This window comes from Microtus pennsylvanicus, chromosome 1 (assembly GCF_037038515.1).
Source record: "Microtus pennsylvanicus isolate mMicPen1 chromosome 1, mMicPen1.hap1, whole genome shotgun sequence".
NCBI lineage: Eukaryota > Metazoa > Chordata > Mammalia > Rodentia > Cricetidae > Microtus > Microtus pennsylvanicus.
The window spans coordinates 58,256,536-58,276,206 of NC_134579.1; the positions used below are offsets into that span (position 1 = coordinate 58,256,536).

Consider the following 19,671-nt stretch of genomic DNA (forward strand, 5'->3'; position numbering starts at 1 on the left):
CAAGCCGCGTTCTTGTGGGGAGACAGAGAGGAACCCTGAAAGCTAGGAAACACTGTAGACAAGCCGCGTTCTTGTGGGGAGACAGAGAGGAACCCTGAGAGCTAGGTAACACTCTAGACAAGCCGCGTTCTTGTGGGGAGACAGAGAGGAACCCTGAGAGCTAGGTAACACTCTAGACAAGCCGCGTTCTTGTGGGGAAGAGTTGGGAAAGACAGAGAAGAATGCATTAAAGAGACCGGCCTGCAGCAGTGACAGCTGGACATGGCTTTCTGGGGAGGTGGTGTGCCCTTGAAAACACACACAGTTCTTTAGTCAAAGCAAGTTTGAAAACCACACAAGAAAGAGTAGATTTGTATTTCTATATGTAGAACATTTTGAATAATATTCATGGTTGAATTGCTAATTTACAGGAGTGAGGTTCTAGGACCATTTTTGAGCATGAGTCTGATACTGAAGGAGTTAACAGAAATTTAACTTCACTTGTATGTTTCATTTTTTAATCTTTTCAGAATTAAAAATAAATCTTCTCCCATATTTATAACATTTTTAGTATCTGAAAATGTTTTAATTATGTATGAGTTGTTTCTGAGATTGGTAGTAGGCTTTCTCTCTTGTCTGGAAGTTACTGCTGGGCCTCTTGTTCTTCTGACATTCTCACCCTTCCCCTCAGAGCTGAGGTTTAGAGAAGCGCTTTCCATCAGTGCTGTGTGCCCATCTTTTAAGGTTAGGCTGAAAGAGTTGTCTGTGAGCTACTCTGGAGTGTAACTTGTCTAGTTTCTCTGGTGTGTGTCTTCAGTTGAGTTCCATGCAGCAGGTGGTCCGAGAGAAAGACGCCCGCTTTGAAACCCAGGTCCGTCTCCATGAAGATGAGCTGCTTCAGTTAGTGACCCAGGCAGATGTGGAGACAGAGATGCAGCAGGTGTGTTGCTCACACTCCGCAGAATGATTCTCATTTTGGTTCACGTTTAACCCAGACCTCACAGCCACGTCCCAAGCACTTCCCTTCCCCGCTGCGCTCCACATGTCCTCCATGCATTCCTTGGCTTCTTACTGGTGTCCTGTCTTTCGTTGCATATTATTTTCTGTCTTGTCCATACTGTCCCTTTTTCCTTATCTCATCAGGCTGGAACTTGGAACTCTAAAGCTGAATTTACTTGGGGCCTTATACGGGAGTCAGCAATGGGCGGGTTTCTTTCTCATTGCGGATTCACTGCTACCGTTCATGCTCAAACCCTGATCCAAAGCTTCAAATAGATGAAGTCAGTTGTGTATTTTTTTAAAAAAGGAGGTTAAAAGAAGTGATTTTGATGGCACAGTCTTTTATTAAATCAATATTTTTTAAGGTGCACTGAAAATTGACTTCACTGTATTTGAGCTTAACCTGTACTAACTCACATTGCGTGTACTTAGAATGTAGAACCCTGTAAGGAAAGGCACTTTAGTGACACTTTGTTTGATTTGTGTTTGTATATGTGTGTTCATGTATGTGCAAGTGCATGTTTATGCACACAGGTATGCATGCACACATGCACATGTGTGTGGTGGTCAGAGAACAACTTTGGATGTCATTCCTTCCTCTGGAGCCATTGGCCTTGATACTTTCCCCTTCTGAGGCAGGGCCTCTCATTGGCCTAGGTCACCACTTAGGCTAGGCTAGCTGGCTGGCCGAGAAGCCTCCAGAATCCTGTTTCTACCACCTCAGTCTGGGATTCACCTGGCCTAGCATTTTTTATGTGGATTCTGGGGATTGAACACAAAGTCTCTCGAGTACTTTGCCAATTGTGCCATCCTTCCCAGCCGCTCATTTCTTTGTTCTTGAGTGCAAACCTGTTCCAAGTTCTAAGCGGTCTTTCAGAATGTACTACTAAGTGGAATTTCAGAGTGTACTACTTTGAAAACTAGACTATGAATTGTATATATTGATTGATTTATTCAATGGGTATTTTTCAAGTGCCTGCCCTGAGATTGAAAACAGAAGAGAAATGGTTTTGCCTATAAAGATTGCTCTCTTTTGTAGGTAAGATATGCATGTTACCTGTGCTACTTAGGGACAGGACAGGAACTATGTAATTTTGAACGTGAGTGTGTGTCATTTTATCTTAAGTATATTAGGCTCCCTGATTCAAGGCCTTGCTTGCATTTGGGTTTGGTTGTTGTCACGCTCTGGAGAAGGCATTTTGGATAGTCTCTTGCTGCTGGATGGGCCATGGCATGCGGTGTCCTACTTAGCCCTTTTCTTCCACACTCGAAAGCGGAGCCTTACAGGTGCACATGGCACTTTGGAAGGCGGGCAAATAATTGTGCTTATTTATCTGTAATTATGTCCAAATGCTTCTTTCCAGAAATTGAGGGTGATGCAAAGGAAACTTGAGGAACATGAAGAAGCCTTGCTGGGCCGTGCTCAGGTTGTAGACTTGCTGCAGCAGGAGCTGACTTTGGCCGAACAGAGAAACCAGGTACTATCTGCGGTCCCACTGGCTGCTGGGGAGGGCTGGTTTCTACGTTAGGTTGTTGGGTAGCAGTCATGACAACCTTTAAGCGGCCAGAGGATTGGTGTCATCTGTTCATTCTTTTCAGCAAACGCCCAGTGCTTCCCTGGTGGTGACAAGGTGGTAAAGCAGGCGGGGTCCCTCCCCGGGCGTTCATTGTCCGTCTTTATCGCACTTTTCCTTCCTTGCTGTAGGCTAGAGTCTTTCTGCAGTTTACTGATTTCCTCTGGCAAGTTTCTTTCTTGTCACTCTCCCCCCCCCCTTGTCTGTCTTGAGTGGTTCCTGTGCCTCGTGCATGGTCTCTATTTTGCCTTTTTTCGTTGGTCAACTTTCTTCTGGGTTGAAGAAATCCAATAAGACAATAATTCTTCTTTCTCTTGCTGTACTGTATGGACCTATGCTTCCGATCTGGGCTATTCTTATCTGCCTTTGGCCTCCTTGTGCCCTTGTCCTGTGGTCATATCCAAGTAGCCAAGTTCTAATACAGAATTAATTCTATAGTTAATTAATTCAACACACCCTTTGCCTGTTCACCTGGGTGCTGTCTGCTGCCAGGAAACATCAGCCACATTCTTCCTCCTTAAAGCTCAGCCTGCCTTCTTGAGGCTGCTTTCTCTGTAGTGTGGAAGCATGTTCCCTCCTCTTCATCCTCATAAAACCCGTACTCTGCCTCTAGGTGTCCTTTCTGGGTGTCCTGGGACAGTGAGGGTCTAGTCTCCTTTGTGGTACTTCCTAGGCCTTTGCTGCTCAGATGGCTGCCTCTGTGTGACCTCTGTCAGACAGTGTATTGGTCAGTGCACTGTGGATCCTCATATGGATCCTCATAAGCTCCCTTATGCAGCGGACATCATCGTTCCCTCAGCACAGTAGAGAAAGGCGTGCATGGAGAATTCCTGCACACCCTGGTTGACCTGGTAGACTTCAGATTCCTCCATCAGTATATGAAGGACCTGTTGCAGAGTCACGTGGGTGCATAAAAGTGCTTAGGGTCCGGCACACGCCGAGCGTGAATTCAGCTGAAATCACTGGCACACTCCCAAAGCTCTTCTAGAAAATCATGACACACCTGTAATTCTCAAATCTAATGACTGTCTTTTCAGCGTTCTTTTACTAGACCTTTCTGTGATATTTGTTTCTTAGTTGTTGGTGGGTTTTATTCATTTTTTAAAATAGGCTTTCTCAACTAACCTGGGCTCATAGTTGCTGACAGACTCTGGACTGACAGCTAGGGAGCCTGCATGGAACCAACCTAGGCCCTCTACATATATGTGACCATTGTCTAGCTTGGTCTATTTGTGGGACTCCTAGTAGTGGGATCAGGGCCTGTCCCTAACTCTTGAGCTGACTTTTGGGAACCTTTTTCCCCATGCAGGGATTCCTCGCCCAACCTTAATTCAAAGGAAGGAACTTAGACTTGATGTGCCTTGCTTTGTTGACATCCATGGGAGGCCTGCCCCTTTCTGAACAGAAACAGAGGAGGAGTGGATGGAGAGCAGGAATCGAGGGGAGGTGGGGGGAGGATGTGAGGAAAGGGCGGAGGGGAAATCATGGTCAGGATGTAAAATAAATGAAAATTTTTAATTAAAAAAAAAAGGGGTTTCTGTATAACCTGGGTTGCCCTCAAGTCCTCCCATATGCTGGGATTCTGGGGATATGCCACCATGTCTGACTGGTATATCATTTATTCCTTGAAGCTTCCTCAAAGTCCACTGCTTTCCTATGAGCACAGGGCACATCTTAGTTCTCTTCCAATGTCTCTGGAGCTTTTTTGTTTGTTTGTTTTTCCTTCATAGGCTTCTTTTCCTGCCCATTAAACAGTACTTGCCAGTGGACTAGCCTCAGCCAGGTAGTTTTACTATACCTGGTCTTCTCTCTTTTGCTCTTATAGTAGGTGTGACTATCCCCACTGCGACAGGTCTCTCCCAAACATTCGTCTCTCTAGTGCTTTTGATATGTACCCAGTTCTCTAGTCATACGTGGCTAACCTACAACCTTGGCAAGCTCAACAGATAAAAAAGCAAAACTCACTTTCCTTCTTAAAGCCTATTATTTGTAGCTCGGAAGAGCAGGCACAGAACTCCCATTGTCTGACATTCCCATGGCTGGGTTCCCAGCCAGAGGACACAGAGGCCCCTGCAGACTCCTCTGCTGCAGCACTGTTCACAGCAGTCGAGATGGTGCCTGTCATGGAAATATAATGTTCATTAATATAGCAGCATAGTAAATATACACAATAGAATGTTCCTCAGTCCTAAAACAGGAATTCAGTTTTGTGTTTCTGCAGCAATGGGGAACGAAGCCAGCATGCTATTCTAGGTGAAAAAGTCAAGCATAGACAGACAAATGCCATGTGCTCTCACTTCCATAGGGAAGCCAAAAAGGTAAGGCCACAGAAGTAGAAAAGAGAATAGTGGCTTCCGGAGCCTGGGAGGGATGTAGGGGAGGGAGGGTGGGGAGGAGGATAAGTGAGGACAGGGAAACCTCAGCAGCACAGAGGGACAGCTGCTTTGACAACAACTGTTTCAAGTCCTAGTAGAGACAATTGTGACTGTTCCCAACACCAAGAAAGACACATGCCTGACATAACATCTGCCAAGGACCTGGATCTGATGGTTTCACATTGTGTGCCCATATAGAAATGTCACATTTACCCCACGAATAGATGTCATTGTTATGTATCCAGTTCAAAAACACACTTAAAATATTTTAACTATATTTTATCTCTTAATGATATTCACTCAAAAGATTAAAACTCAGACTTTCTTGTTTCCTTTGTATTCTTCAATCCCTACAATTAATATCGGTCCTGCCGATTTTATCTTTTAATTCTAGCCTCTGCCCTCCTCATCAGTAGCATCAGGACCAGCTCTGGTTGGGAACATCTTCACATAAAGAGCTCTTCCTGACAGGGTTTTGCCTCTGTTCTTTTTTTTTTTTTTTTTTTTGGTTTTTCGAGACAGGGTTTCTCTGTGGTTTTGGAGCCTGTCCTGGAACTAGCTCTTGTAGACCAGGCTGGTCTTGAACTCAGAGATCCACCTTCCTCTGCCTCCCAAGTGCTAGGATTAAAGGCGTGCGCCACCACCGCCCGGCTAAATATTTATTTATTTATTATGTATACAACATTCTGCCTCGATGTATGCCCGCACGCCAGAGCAGGGCGCCAGATCTCAGTACAGATGGTTGTGAGCCACCATGTGGTTGCTGGGAATTGAACTCAGGACCTCTGGAAGAGCAGCCTGTGCTCTTAACCTCTGAGCCATCTCTCCAGCCCCTTGCCTCTGTTCTTCCACCCATACCCCATGTATCCTCTTTGACATTGAGAGGGTTGCCTCTTCAGAAACTTGTGTGACCAGACGCGTTAGTGCGTCGAGAACAGCTCTCAGTTTCTTAATGCTAAGGCATCCTCAGAGCTTCACGCTGTTTCTCCAGCCTTCTTTCCTTTCATCACTGGAGTTTTTCTTACTGCTAACTCCCAGCTGCCATGGTAGCCATGTTTATTCTTAGCTGTCTGCCTGATGTACCATTCTTAGTACTTCCTTTGCCTAGCTGGTGGCTCACTTCTAGATTTTAGATTATTTGGCTTTCTTTTAAAGGAAGGCCACCCTAATGCACCCCTCTCTCTTCCTATGAGAACTTTGCAGATATCCCTCTAGTGCCTTCTGTGTTTTTGTATGATGCTCAACCTGTCTCCGGGCCTGAACCCTGAGGTCCTCCAGGACAGAGGCTAGATTGCTTTATTCATTGTGTATTGCGTCCACTTTGCCATAGACTGTGCTGGATCTAGAGACTAGGAAGGATGAAATAAAGTATCGTGTCTCCTTCCCTCACGGAACATGTTTTCTAATGGGGGAGGCAAAAATGAAAAAAATGCTGGCTCATGGTAAATATGAGTGCCAATGGTCCAAAAGGTCTGGAAACCAACATGAGGGTGTTATTCCATGTTATTCCATAGTGAGCCTGCTTGGCTCCTAGGAGTTCCTCCGTGTGCTCCCTGCATGAAAGGGTGTAGCTGTGGGTCATAATGGCTTGTGTTTGTGTTTTCTAGACTCTTTCACAACAGTTACAGCAGTTGGAAGCTGAAAATGGTACTTTAAAGAGCACCATGGAAACAGAGAGACAGGAGTCCAAGATTCTGATGGAGAAGATAGAATTTGAAGTAGCAGAGAGAAAATTATCCTTCCATAACCTGCAGGAAGAGATGCATCAGCTTCAGGGACAGCTGGAGCAATCTGGCCGAGCCCAGGCTGAGCTGGAGACTCAGTACAGTGCTCTCGAGCAAAAATACAGAGCAGACATGGAGGAGAAGACTGCTTGCATTTCGAGTCTTCAGAAGTCCCAGCAAGAGCTGCGGTCTGCCTGCGATGCCCTGAAGGAGGAAAACTCGGAGCTGCTCCGAGAGAAGAGTGAACAGGCTGCCAGGTCAGCCCGGGCCATTGAGCAGCTGGAAGGTCAGTGTTTGGTGGCTCTGGAAGTCACCGCTACCCCTGAGTGGATTGCACCCCCTACTACAGGGTTCTGTTAGCGACAAGATCTGAAGCATGAGAAGCACCTCTTCTGGCAAGGTCCTTCTTGCCTCTCAAGTCATAGTCGTCTTGACATCATTGTCACAGCACTGAGAACAGGAGCACTCTGTCCATTGCTCAGTAGTCCTGTGAGCGATCACATGACTGGCAGGAGTGGGAGTGGGAGTTGTTTCTGGAAAGGTCTGGCCAGGTGTAGGTACGCAGATCAGACTGCAAAGAGTAGTCTGTAAGTCTAAAGGTAGATCTTCTGGCTTTTTTTTTTTAATATTTATTTATTTATTATGTATACAATATTCTATCTGTGTGTATGACTGCAGGCCAGAAGAGGGCACCAGATCCCATTACAGATGGTTGTGAGCCACCATGTGGTTGCTGGGAATTGAACTCAGGACCTTTGGAAGAGCAGGCAATGCTCTTAACCTCTGAGCCATCTCTCCAGCCCCTCTTCTGGCTTTTATCATAGGTGAAAATTCCCTTTTGAGGAAAATTTTTGTCCTCTAAGTAGGTTTTAAGAGACATTTTTAAATATTTTATTAAAATTGAAAATTACTCTAAAAGTTTGACATCTTAGAAGTTTATTTTTAAAAAGTGCACTTCCTTGAGCACCAATCTTCCATGTCACTAGTCTCCTTCAGAGCACTGACAGATGACCGTGTGCATGGCCCCAGAAGACTTTAGGAAGAAATAACTTGCAAACAAGTTCCAAAAATTTGGTTGTCTACCAGAAAGTTAGAGGGCATCATGAGGGAAAAGGGAAAACTTGAGTACATTGTCCCCTTCCCCGAACAGTGCATACATTTCAAACCTCACTTGCTGGGGCTCTTGCTGGGCTCCCAGTACTTGAGTGGTGTGTGGAGAATGTAAACATGGACCACCAAAGCCATTTTACTTTCTCTGGTTTTTCGAGACAGGGTTTCTCTGTGTAGTCCTGACTGTCTTGGAACTTGCTCTGTAGACCAGAGAAGCCTTGAACCCATAAAGACTGACTTGTCTTTGCCTTCTGAGTGCTGGGATTAAAGGAATGAACCACCACTGCCAGGCTCCACTATAGCCATTTTTAAGGGAGAAAGGAAAAATGAATATTTTAAATGTCTAGGCCTTTCTTTATTAGCATGTATCAAGTATGTGAGAATTCATACATGCAAAAGTGTGTGTTCTTAAACCCCTCTCATACCCCTCCCCTTTCCAAGTCCCTAGGAATCACTGTCTTTCCTGAGGCTTTTTCACTTCAGTTCCTGTAGAGGAGAGAAAATGTGCACCCGTCTGGCTTCCTACACCTAACATGATGTTCCCCGTTCTATCCGTTTTGATGCCAATAGCAGGGTTTCTCTGTGACGCTGTAACGTGCCATGTGCTTATTTCTCCTTAGAAGGACATAGTTTACTGAGATCCTCTTCAGTCCAAACAGTAAAACTGTAATCGGCATCATAATGTTAATTACGATAACTGACCAGTGATGTGCTGTATCCTTAGAAGGCAGTAGCTAGGGCTCAGCTAGACTCAGAGCTCTCTTCTGTGTGTTCATTTTCCTCAGATATCGCATCTGTTTGTTTTCTTTTCCTTAGATCAACTCCAGCAAAAATCTAAAGAAATTAGACAATTTATAAATAAGCAAAACTTGCAAAAACATGAAACAGCATCTCAGACTTCTTTACCAGATGTCTGTAATGAGGGCATACAGGTAATGACATATAAATTTCTGTATGATATATTTATCTTTGCTGTATTGAGGGGCTCTAATGAGTATGACAGGGAGGGTAAATGTGTATTTTATTTTCTACCTGATGAAGTGCTTTTAGGGGAGGCATCTACCTGACTGGAATCCTGAAAGGCATGAAAGCAGCTTCCCCACAAGGATTAGCGAGGGAGTGATGCTAACACACACATCTGAGGAGCGGTCTGACTCCAGTGCCTTAGATCTGTGTCATGGGTGGACCATGACTCCTGTTTCACAGTCGCTTTCCCAGTGTGGGTCAGCTTTGTTTCTTACTAAGATTTGTTCAGGTTTAGGGTACACAAGTCAGTCTAAGCAAACTTACAAGTCTATTAGGGAAACCATAATACTTCCAGTAAATATATCAATAGTAAACAAGTTTGTTTGCCAAATGGCTGGCTAGCCAGTATATTCCTTTTTCCTTCTCCAGCTGTCTCTGTGGAAAACTAGATTATAATCACCCCAAGGCTCTTAGTGAGTATGAGTGTCAGAACAAAGGGAGTCTGGATCTCAGTGGACCAGGCTGGCCCACAACTGCAGTGAGTGTGTTCACCCACCTCTGTTGTGAGGTGATGCCCCACTAACAGAGCTGTTAAGACAAGGTCCCTGGACAGTACTGTGAGCCATAAAAAAGTGTTTACAGAGACCTTTTCCAGTTCACATAGGTAGGAACTGTTTTATACTCTAGATTGTATTGTATGTATTTGCTTTAGTAACTACCCTTTTGTCTATCTCTGTCCACCAGTTCATCTTAATGTTTTATGTATTTCTCAGTGGGTTGTTGATATCAGGACCCCCAAATATTTCAGAATGCATACTATTGACTAGATTTGTTAGTAGTTGTTAGTAGTTGAGGTATACTAGTTGAGCAATTCTTTTTCTCTTGAGGTAAAATTTATAAAGCATTAAATGTATAAACCATAAGTATAACATGAGGACATTTTGTCAGATGCATTCGGCTATGGTACCCAAACTCTTGATAAGGTGAACCATATTGTCCTCACCCTACTCAGTACCTTCTCTAGCATGAACTACTATTCCATTTTCCACCATACTCTTGCATGGTTAACTTATGGACCTTTTTCTTGCTTGTTTTGTGATTCATAGCTATTGTTGCATTTATTCTTTCAAATCGCCATTGTAGAGAAAAGCAGAGATAAGATTAAAAATAAGCATGGTAGCAATCATGTTCTAGTGAAATTTTATTAATAAAAGCAAGTGAAAGCCCCCACAATTTTCTAACCCTGAGTTACATATTTCTATCCAATGCCATCCTGTATAAAGGACTGTTTTTAACTACTCTATGGGTGTGGATGGGAGTGTGTGTGTGTCTGTGTGTGTGTGTTCACAGATGGGCTTCTACAACTTCTGTGTAGCTAATTACACTGTTATCTCAGCTTTGTACTTTGTGCTAACTGTAGAACTCTACTTGACAGGGTTGGTTTTTTGTTTTGTTTTTGTTTTTGCTTTCAACACTTTGAGTACTTCTCAGCTCTCTTCTCTGCTGTTTTGTTTTTAATAAAAAAATATCTTTTTAAAATTTCTTTTATTTTTAAGATTTCATCATTGACTTTGAACATTGGGGTATTAATAGGCCTTGACCTCAGTTTCACCATATTTTCTGTGCTTATTCATATACTCTATTGAATATCTGGATTTCAATCCTGCAATTCATTGGAAGCTATTTTGCCATTAGATTATTTTTCTCACTCGTGCCCCCTTTGTTCCATGTGTGTTAGTGTAGATGCGGCTGTTCCAGCACTCAGTGATGCTGTTTTAATTTGTGATTTTTGAAGATATAAGAATGTGATTTTAATAACTGCCTTGATGTACTTATTTTAATTCTAGCATCCGTATCAGTACTAGATCTATTTATCCTCTGGCTTCCCTATGCGCCAGATATTGCTTATGAGTACTAGCTGTATATTCACATAAACATTGTGAAAACTTTTCAATGGGATTCAGTTGTTACTTCAAAAAAAGCTTGATCTTTCCAGGTCTCACTTGTTGGAAGAGTTTGAATCAGTGCTTCTGCACTAGTGAAGCAAGACACTTCACTAAGCTTTCCACTGATGCCCTAGGCGGACACTTCTCTGAGCGGTCCACCACCGAAGCCCTAGGCAGAGTTAGTGTCCTCACGTTTGCCTGTTAGGAGTGGCCACACAGCACAACATGCTGTTCTCTAGTCTTGTAGAGTAGATGGTTTGGGTATCTGAGCTCTCCTGAGACAGCTGTGTCACGTCATGTACTGGCCTGGTCCGCTGAGATCTAGAAGTATCTGCTCTGTCACTTTACTGATTTGATTCTTAACTGTCTCCCTTTAACCCAAGGGCCAGCCAGGCTCTGCCTGTGTTAACCATTTTGGGGCACATGGTCTGAAAACTCATTTAGGGCATTAAGTTTATAGAACAGAGAAGGAGAGGGGCCAGGAGAGAGAGATTCTTAACATTGCAGTCTTTTTAGGGCTAAAACGGTCACTTCAGATCTAGAAACCTTGTATGACATACTCTCACCCTGTTCTCTGCGCTGAATTTACTGTCTGTTCGTGTTCAAGTTTTAAATCTTAGCACACATCGTTAACATTTTTGCAGTGAACAGTTAGTTGCAAGTATTTAAACCACACTAAGGAGAAAATGTTGACTTAATATCACGCACATACTTCCCTCTGAGGCTCTGTTTCCCATCGACACCAGGTTCTCTAGAGCAGCCGCTATATTCTTGTTGTAGTCATGGCTAGAGAAAATTCTCTTAGTGTTGTCTGATATTTGCATTTTGTTTTGTTCTTGGATTTATAATTCTGTATTGACACTTTTTCATTCAGGACATTTAAAAATGTATGCTGTTGCCTTCTGTCTTCCATCTCCCCCAGCAGTTCTTGAGTAATTATTCAAATGATTGCTCCTGTAGATAGAAGTATCATTTCTCTACTGAGCTGTAAAAAGACCTTTTTCATTTTGTGATGTAGTCAGTTGTGGTTTTCTTTGCAAGTTTCTTAATTTTATTGAGCCCCCCCCTTTTACACATATAAGCTTGCGCATGAGAAAAGCTTGGCCATTTCTTAAAATAATTTTTCTGATGCTCTAGCTAAAGTATATTTTAATGTCCTATGTTTCCTTGAGGCTATGGTGATTTTTCTTCAATAATTAGACTATTTAGTTTCTGTTACTCTGTCTTAAAGTTCGCTATGCGTTTCTTCTTTTACCTCTATTCTTCTATGAAGCCTGCCCATTAGATTTTCCATTTTGTGATTATCATTTTCTTTTCCTTATTTTCAATTTCTTTTGTTTTATAGAGTTGATAGTCTGCATCAGATGTTTCTGTCTTTTCCTTCATTTTTGATGTATTATGTCTTATCATAGTTGTAATATCTTCTTTAAAATCCTAGCTTGAAGCCAGACCTGGTAGTTTATCCTTATAAGGCCAGAACTCAGGAGGTAGAAACAGGATATCTCAAGTTCAGGGCCATCTTGCTGAGCTATATTGTGAGGCTCTGACTCAAAAAGAAAAACCAAGGGATAGGAATGTCACTCAGTGGTAGAACACCAGACAAGCCTGCCCAAAGGCCCTGGGTTCAACCGCTATCACCACAATAACTAAGTTCTTGTTTGTTAATCCGACCTCTGTATCATTCTGTGATTAGTCTCTGTTGGTTATATTTTCTCTTGAGAATGAATCACAGTTTCCTCTTTTGTCCTAGATGTTATAAATGTTTTGTCTGGGAGGTTCTCTTTTGTTGTTTCTAAGATTTTGAAGCATTCGATTACTTTGTATCAGCCAATAGCATATACCCATGCTTTAAACTCTGGTGTGTGGTAGAGAGCCCCAAAACTCAGTTGGTTATTTTTGTCTTAGGTAAGTGGTTTTGAGTTGGCCCGATAGTCACATCATTTGGGCTGATTTCATACAGAGGATTAACGCCTCTTGACTGGTGCTCTTCCTGTTTGATTCCTCACACCGCAGCTTTGTTTCTCCTCAAGTCTTTATTTTTCCAGATACAATACCTACGGCGATTTTGTTGGAGTTTTATTTGCTTTATATATTACAAAGTAGAAACTTTTCTCTAGATGAAAAATCCCAAGCCCTAAACTTACCCCTTCGGTTTCTTTACTCGATAGTGAAGGTTTGTGACCAAGCAGGCTGTGCAAATGCTATAGCTAACATGGAAATGTCTGTGGGATTGCATGGAAAATTGTATAAAGTGAGCTCCTTGAGGGTTAAAAAATGTGTAAAGGGGAAAAAAAAGTCTAAAGATTTAACATAGTAACATAGATACTTGCCTGTCACTAAGAAAGCCAAACATTCTGGATACATAAGTTAAACAGAAGAACATTTTTAGTGTGAATGGAAAAAACCCAGTGGTACAGCACTCATGGGTCCTTCTCTTGAGAAGTCCTGTTTGTGTTCATATTCCTCCAGGCCTTGCTGCTTTGCTGGCTTCGCTCTGCTCTAAGGTGTTGCTTGTGAACTTTTAAATCATGCTTTCACACACAGTTGACCTGGGATTTCTATCTTTATAATCCAGGCTTCAAAGTTGGATTCAAAACTCACTGAGCTGGAAGCTTATGGGGTATATTTTATTTCTTTTTCTATCTGCAGACTTTAAAAAGTCTCCAAAGATTCCAAGGGATAGATGCTGTTTCTAAAGCATCCCCAGAGCTGGAGAACTTTGAGGTGATACAAGTGCTAAGGCCCTCTGGGCATCAGTGCGGCTTTTGCTGGGTAATCACTAATTCTGTCTCTCTATAATTTAGGCAGCCGCAGAGGAGAGTATCGCCTCTTTGCAGAAGAGAGTGATGGAGCTGGAGAGTGAAAGGGGAGCCTTGCTCCTTGGTTCTGCAGAGCGGGAGGAGCTGAGAGCTGAGAATGGTATGTATAGACACAAACCGATATTCTGTCTTCTTACCCCAGAGGCGCTGCTGCTCTTACCACTCTCTACACAGCTCTTCTGATTCTGTGCTCTCGGGTCTCGGAGAGCAGAGCTGGCAGTTATCAAGATAAGACTAGCAGTGTGTCCAAGTGACTGAGCATAGTGCTGCTGCTTCTCAGTGCTACATTTTATGGTAGACACTGTAAACGCCACAGGGGTCTTTGTATTCATTTGGGAATGGGGTCATGATCCACAGAATGAGTACCTCTGACTACTGTGCTGTATCCTCTGGGAGTGAGATGTTTTATAAAGTAACCTTTATAATACTAGATCCAGTATCTCCATGTAACCTTTTATAGTTTTCCACTTAGCTCTTACCCGGAAATTATGCATAATGCATAATCATTAGAAACATACCCCCTGTTGCCAGTAAAGCCACAATTCAACTCATTGTCTCACTTATGACAGTACTGTTTTGGAACTTTATCCTGGATCCTTATTTTACCACTTCAAAAGTAGCCCCTATCTTGTTCACATGGTTTTCACGTGCTTCGCAGGTCTGCGAGTTACATTTTCTGTCCCTCAGCGGACAGCGTTCTGTCTTCTGGGGGGAACTGGCCGTAGGGATTTCTGTACTGGCTTTTGTGTCTGCTGTCCTAATGTCCTTTCCACATTCTTTTCATCTCACTTTTTGCACAGCCATTTCTAAGCTCCTTCTAAATCCTCCTCAGGGATTTGAAATGTCTGAGCAAATTCTATGTACTGTCATTTCATGACTATTCTCCCTTTCTTAGGAGCCAGGCACTATCTACTTGCTGGAGATACAGCTGTGAACATAGGATGTAGGACAGGTCATAAACATGCATAAGAAAGAACATTTTAGAGTAATAGACATTAGGGTAAAAATAAAATCAGCTACTGTAAGTGTATCTCAGGGAAGAGAAAGGCCATGTTAGAGGGTCAGGATGGGTCTCTCTGGAAAGTTGGCATCTGAATGGCTAAGGCAGGGCAGTCATGCAAAGAACATTTTAATCAGGGAAATGAGCAGAACAAATGTGACATGCGAATGAATTTGACGTGTTTGCAGAACAGAAAGAAGCTCTGAGTTTTTATAGTAGAGTTTTTTAGAAAGGGACAATACAAGAGGTTGGAGGATAAGTAAGTCAGAACATGAGCTCCCCAGTAGGTCATGTTAAGGCACTGAGATGTGAAATAGAAACTACACTCTCTTTCTTTAGTGTATTTGTTATCAGAAAGATTGCCAGCTTATGGGCGGTACTAGTGTCAGTGTTAAGTAGTTTTCTATTCCAGGGCATTGTACCCTATGTTAGAGGTAAGCCCTGGATTCTGATCCCAGCTGTCCATCCAGCTGTGCACCCCTCACATCATGTCATTGTTCCTCATCTGGTTGTTGAGATTGCACAGCTCCTTTTCATTGCTCAACTTTATGTCTGAACATCTGTTAAAGAACATTGGGAGCATTGTCACAATTCACATAGTAGGTTTGTGGATAAACTAAGATAGTAGAATTTCAAATTATCCCATAGAAGTAACTCTTCCACTTCACATGTCTTTGCATTGATGGCCTTTCAAACCTTTCAAACCCCTTTGCATATTTCTTCCCTTTTCATTGTTTTGTGCATCTCAAGTAGCCTTGGTACAATACAACTACAACTCTGTTTTTTTCAAATACTCCACATGTATTATCTAAAGAAACTACTTTTTGACTTTCAGAAAAGCTGTCCTCTCGAATTGCTCTTCTGGAGACTCAGAATAGAGCAGGGGAGGCCTACGGCGCAGTCGGCGAGGTGAGTGATTACTGGTGGAGTCACAATGGGATCTCAGTTAGGAGGTGGCAAATCCAACAGTTATTCTTGCTGACAGAAAACTGTGTCACCAATGGAGGGAAATAACATCTAAGAGATTCATTAAGATTAGACTTCTTCATTTATTCCTGTCCTAATGTTTGGAATTCTTTGTCCTAAACCAACACAAGTTTAGGAGTGCTTATGTATTTTAGTTACTTTTCTGTTGCTGTAGCAAAATTCACCTGACAAGACAACTTAAAGAAGAAAGAGTTTATTTGGCTCACAGTCTCAGAGGGGTAGAGTTCATTACGGCAAGCAGGCAGCAGGCAGGAACGGGAAGGAGCACAGTCACATCCTTTCTCAGGAGCCATGATGAGTGACAAGCAGGGAGAGTGAACTAGAAATGGCTCCAGTCTTCAGACTCTCAAAGCCCGCCTCCAATGACGTACTTCCTCCACCAAGGCCACACCTCCTAAACCTCTCCAAATAGCATCACCACCTGGGGACCTAGTATTGGAATACATGAGCCTGTGGAGGGCAGTCTCAGTCAAACCACCACAGCCTATTTCTAGGTAGAGATTAAATAAAATCTCCTGAATTTAGCAATATTTACTTAGGATTATATTTCAAAGGAGCCTTTATAAAATTGTGGCTTTTGTAACCTGAAATTTGTTTATTCAACTTTTTTTTGGAAGGGTGATGAGATAGGGTATCCCTATGTAATGTTTATTCAAATTTTTAATTCTAATTTTTCTTTATCTGTGAATTCATACATGTATATACATGTATGAAATATGATCATATCTACCCCAGTTTTCATCCTCTAGCTCTTTCCACATCTCCAATCCATATCTAATCCTCCCATATCCAATTTCATGTCTTTTTTTTTTGATAACCCCCTAAGTCAACTAGTGTTAGTGATATGTGCATGGGTGTGGGGCCACCTATTATAGCACAGGAAACCTACCAGTGGGAAACACGCTCAAGAAAGAATGACTCTCCCTCTCCACACAGCCATCAAGTGCTGATAGCTCCTTATTAAGGGGTGGGGCCTGGAGAGCTCCAGCCCATTGATGCTGGAATTCTCCCAGGCTTGCTCTTGTGCAGGGAGGGACCTGCAGCTGCACTGGGTGACAGTCTTGTCACATCCAGAGGCCAGCACTTCACAGCACTCCTGAATCCTTCAGCTCTTACACTCTTCCCACCTCTCCTGTGGCATCCCTAAGCCTCGGCAGGGATGCAGGGTGATATGGTGAAGATGTTCTGATTAGTTTATATCATTCTATTGATTGAGTGCCATTGTTAGCTGTGGTATATACAGTTAACCTTGCTTGCAACTGGTAATCCTAAATGGTCTTTGTGAGCAGTGTGGCTTCTTAACAAAAGTGTTGTTATTGTATGTTCATCCATGTCTCCAGGCTCAGGGAATGGATGCCTTGTGTAGACCCAAAGAGGTATAGTTTTAGAAATGGGAAATGCAGAATCTTCTAGTTGAGCCAGAGGCCATCTGATAGAGAAACATTAAAACTTAAGTCCAGAGAGCTTCTGGGTGTTGCAAGGAAGAGGGCCGCTTGTTTGTCCCAGCCGCCCAGCTAGCTTACACCTGAAATAACCACACAGAAACTGTACTAATTAAAACACTGCTTGGCCCATGCACTCTAACTTCTCATTGGCTAAATCTTACATCTCAGTTTAACCCATTTCTATTAATCTGTGTATTGCCATGTGGCAGTGGCTTACCGGGAAATATTCGGCACATCTGTTTCTGTCGGCTCCATGGTGTCTCTCCCCTACTCCACCTTTCTTCCTCCTAGTATTCAGTTCTGTCTTCCCCGCCTACCTAAATTCTGCCTTATCAACTAGGCCAAGGCAGTTTCTTTATTCATTAACCAATGAAAGCAACACACAACAGAAGGAACTCCTACACCAGTCTGGGGATAGGAACGATTTTTTTTTCCTGCCAAGGCCTCAAGTGATGGAAAAGGATTAGGAAGGATAATCTGCCTTATTTAGAGTCTCCTGATGGCTGGGGGTGGCTCAGTTGGTAAAGCACTTGCTGTACCATGCCAGACCCCAGAGCTCTAGAAGCCTGGACATGCTGACTCAGGCTTGTAATCTCAACCCTGGAGAGACAGAGATAGGTCCCTGGGGCTTTAAGGCCAGCCAGCTAGCCTACCTGGGGAGCTCCAAGCCTTCCTCAGAAAATGAGGTAGGTAACTTGTTTGGAACAACCCTTAGCACTGACCTCTGGCTTCTACATGCAAGTGCACACATGTGGACCCACCATGTGCACACATGCCTACACATATATACATACACAAGTCTCTTACTTTAAATGTTAATGTCAACTAACATATCTTCATAGGAACTCCTAGAATAACATTTGACCAAAGATCTGGGAACATGATCCACCCAAGTTATTATACAAAATTAATCATCAAACTTACATTCAATACCTTTTCATGGAGCCATGGAGGCCTTGTTCACAAAGTTGTCAAAGGAGACTTAATTCAGAAAATTGCAATATTATTTAGTTAAAAATGATAAGACTTGTACTAAAAATGGATTTTATTTGTTCAAGAGAATACTTAAAAGTATTCCCTTAAAGGCCTGCCAATGATTTTTAGTGAAAACAAGATAACATAGCTTTAAAAAAATGTCAACACAGATAAGAAAGATGCGCGACTAGTAAGAAAATGAAAAACAGCCGGGCAGTGGTGGCGCACACCTTTAATTCCAGCACTTGGAAGGCGGAGGAGGTGGATCTCTGTGAGTTTGAGGCCAGCCTGGTCTACAAGAGATAGGTCCAGGACAGCTAAGGCTGTTACACAGAGAAACCCTGCCTCAAAAAAAAAAAAGAAGGAAGGAGGGAAGGAAGGAAAAGAAAGAAGGAAGGAAGGAAGGAAGGAAGGAAAAGAAGGAAGGAAAAGAAGGAAGGAAGACCAAAGAATCAGAAAATAAGTAGCAAACAGTAGTGAGGGAAAGGAATTTTAAAACATAGAAATTGCATAGAAGAGCCAACTGGTAGTGTCCCTTGAGATCACAGAGATGAACTAGAAAAGAATCAGAGAAAAAGGAAGTCAGTGAAGAGGGAGGAGGAAGAGTGGGAGTGGACAGAGAGAGCAAAGCTCCCGTTCTCTGTCCTCCTGGGGTGGGTGACTTGATTCTTTAGTCAGAAGTGGACTGAACTCCAGCTATTGCAGGGAGTGAGGGGAGGGAATGGAAGGATGATATGAAAGGAAGTTAAGAAAGAGGAAATAAAAGCCCTTAGGTGATCGAACAAAACGCAGTTGGTTACACTAAACCCTGCCAGGGATGATTTTACTGTAGACCCTCCTGTCTGTAGTGATGGAAACATGGGCATGTAACATGAAGAAGCTTCAGAGTGGGTTCCCCTGTGTCCCCTGAGGTAGTTTTCGAGCTCTATGAATTATGATCTCAATCATGCAGAGAGCAAAAAATTATAAATTATCAAGAAAGTACTTGAGAAGAATGATGTGAGTATAGACAGGTACTACCATGCCTGGCATCTACATAGGTACTGGGGACCTAAACTCAGGTCCTCATGCTTCCTCAGCAAGAACTCCTTCCAGTAAGCCACCTGCACACCCCCATGTCGCTGTGTTTGTGTGCATCTGTATATGGTGTCTGTGCATGTGTGTGTGTGCCTGTGCTCGTGCCTGTGTGTGTGAAGAGAAATCACTGTCAGGTTTCTTCCTTGGTTTCTCTCCATTGTATTTTTTAAGGCAGGGTTTCTTACTGACCCTAAACTAATTAACTACTTCATGAGACTCACTAGTTTTCTTCCCCAAGCAAACATCCTCGGAGATGGCATGGACTGAGTAGCCTAACCCGGAATCTGTGATGACTGTCTCATTGCCATACCACCCATCCTGCCGTGCCAGGGCCAGCAGAGCTCATTTTGGGTTTTTTGATCCTGGCAACTCATCTGCATCTGCTTGTTTGGTAGTCAACTTGTCAGTGCTAATGCTTACTCTGTTTACTTGTACAACTCTCTTGTTTCAGTAAATTGATTAGAGAAAGAAATCTCATAGCTTACTCCTTGGTATGGGGTGGATGGGGTGTTTAATTCATTGCCTGCTTTTTTAAAAGCAGTTTTTGGGAGAAATAACTAGGTGTTTTAACCTAGAAGAAGAATGTTTTTTGTATGGGAAATATCTAGAAAACTGATTCCAAGCTTCCGTGGAACTTTTGACTAGAAAGAGACCTCAGCATGGAGCTGACTGAATTATACACAGTGTGGGAGATG

The 19,671-nt window shown here is 42.8% G+C and overlaps 1 protein-coding gene across 9 annotated transcripts in view; it reads left to right on the forward strand.

Annotated features, from left to right (window-relative positions):
- Golgb1 (golgin B1) overlaps window positions 1–19,671 on the forward strand; it is a 61,071-nt gene that overhangs the window by 15,565 nt on the left and 25,835 nt on the right. For 3 of the 9 annotated variants that reach the window (XM_075964936.1, XM_075965000.1, XM_075964965.1), the window contains 6 exons: window positions 797–919; window positions 2,343–2,456; window positions 6,535–6,937; window positions 8,578–8,693; window positions 13,478–13,592; window positions 15,328–15,401. In XM_075964936.1, the coding sequence (XP_075821051.1) occupies window positions 797–919; window positions 2,343–2,456; window positions 6,535–6,937; window positions 8,578–8,693; window positions 13,478–13,592; window positions 15,328–15,401 (945 nt within the window). The remainder of the gene's footprint in view (window positions 1–796; window positions 920–2,342; window positions 2,457–6,534; window positions 6,938–8,577; window positions 8,694–13,477; window positions 13,593–15,327; window positions 15,402–19,671) is intronic. The other 6 variants (XM_075964943.1, XM_075964983.1, XM_075964954.1 and 3 more) reach the window with 3 other exon arrangements.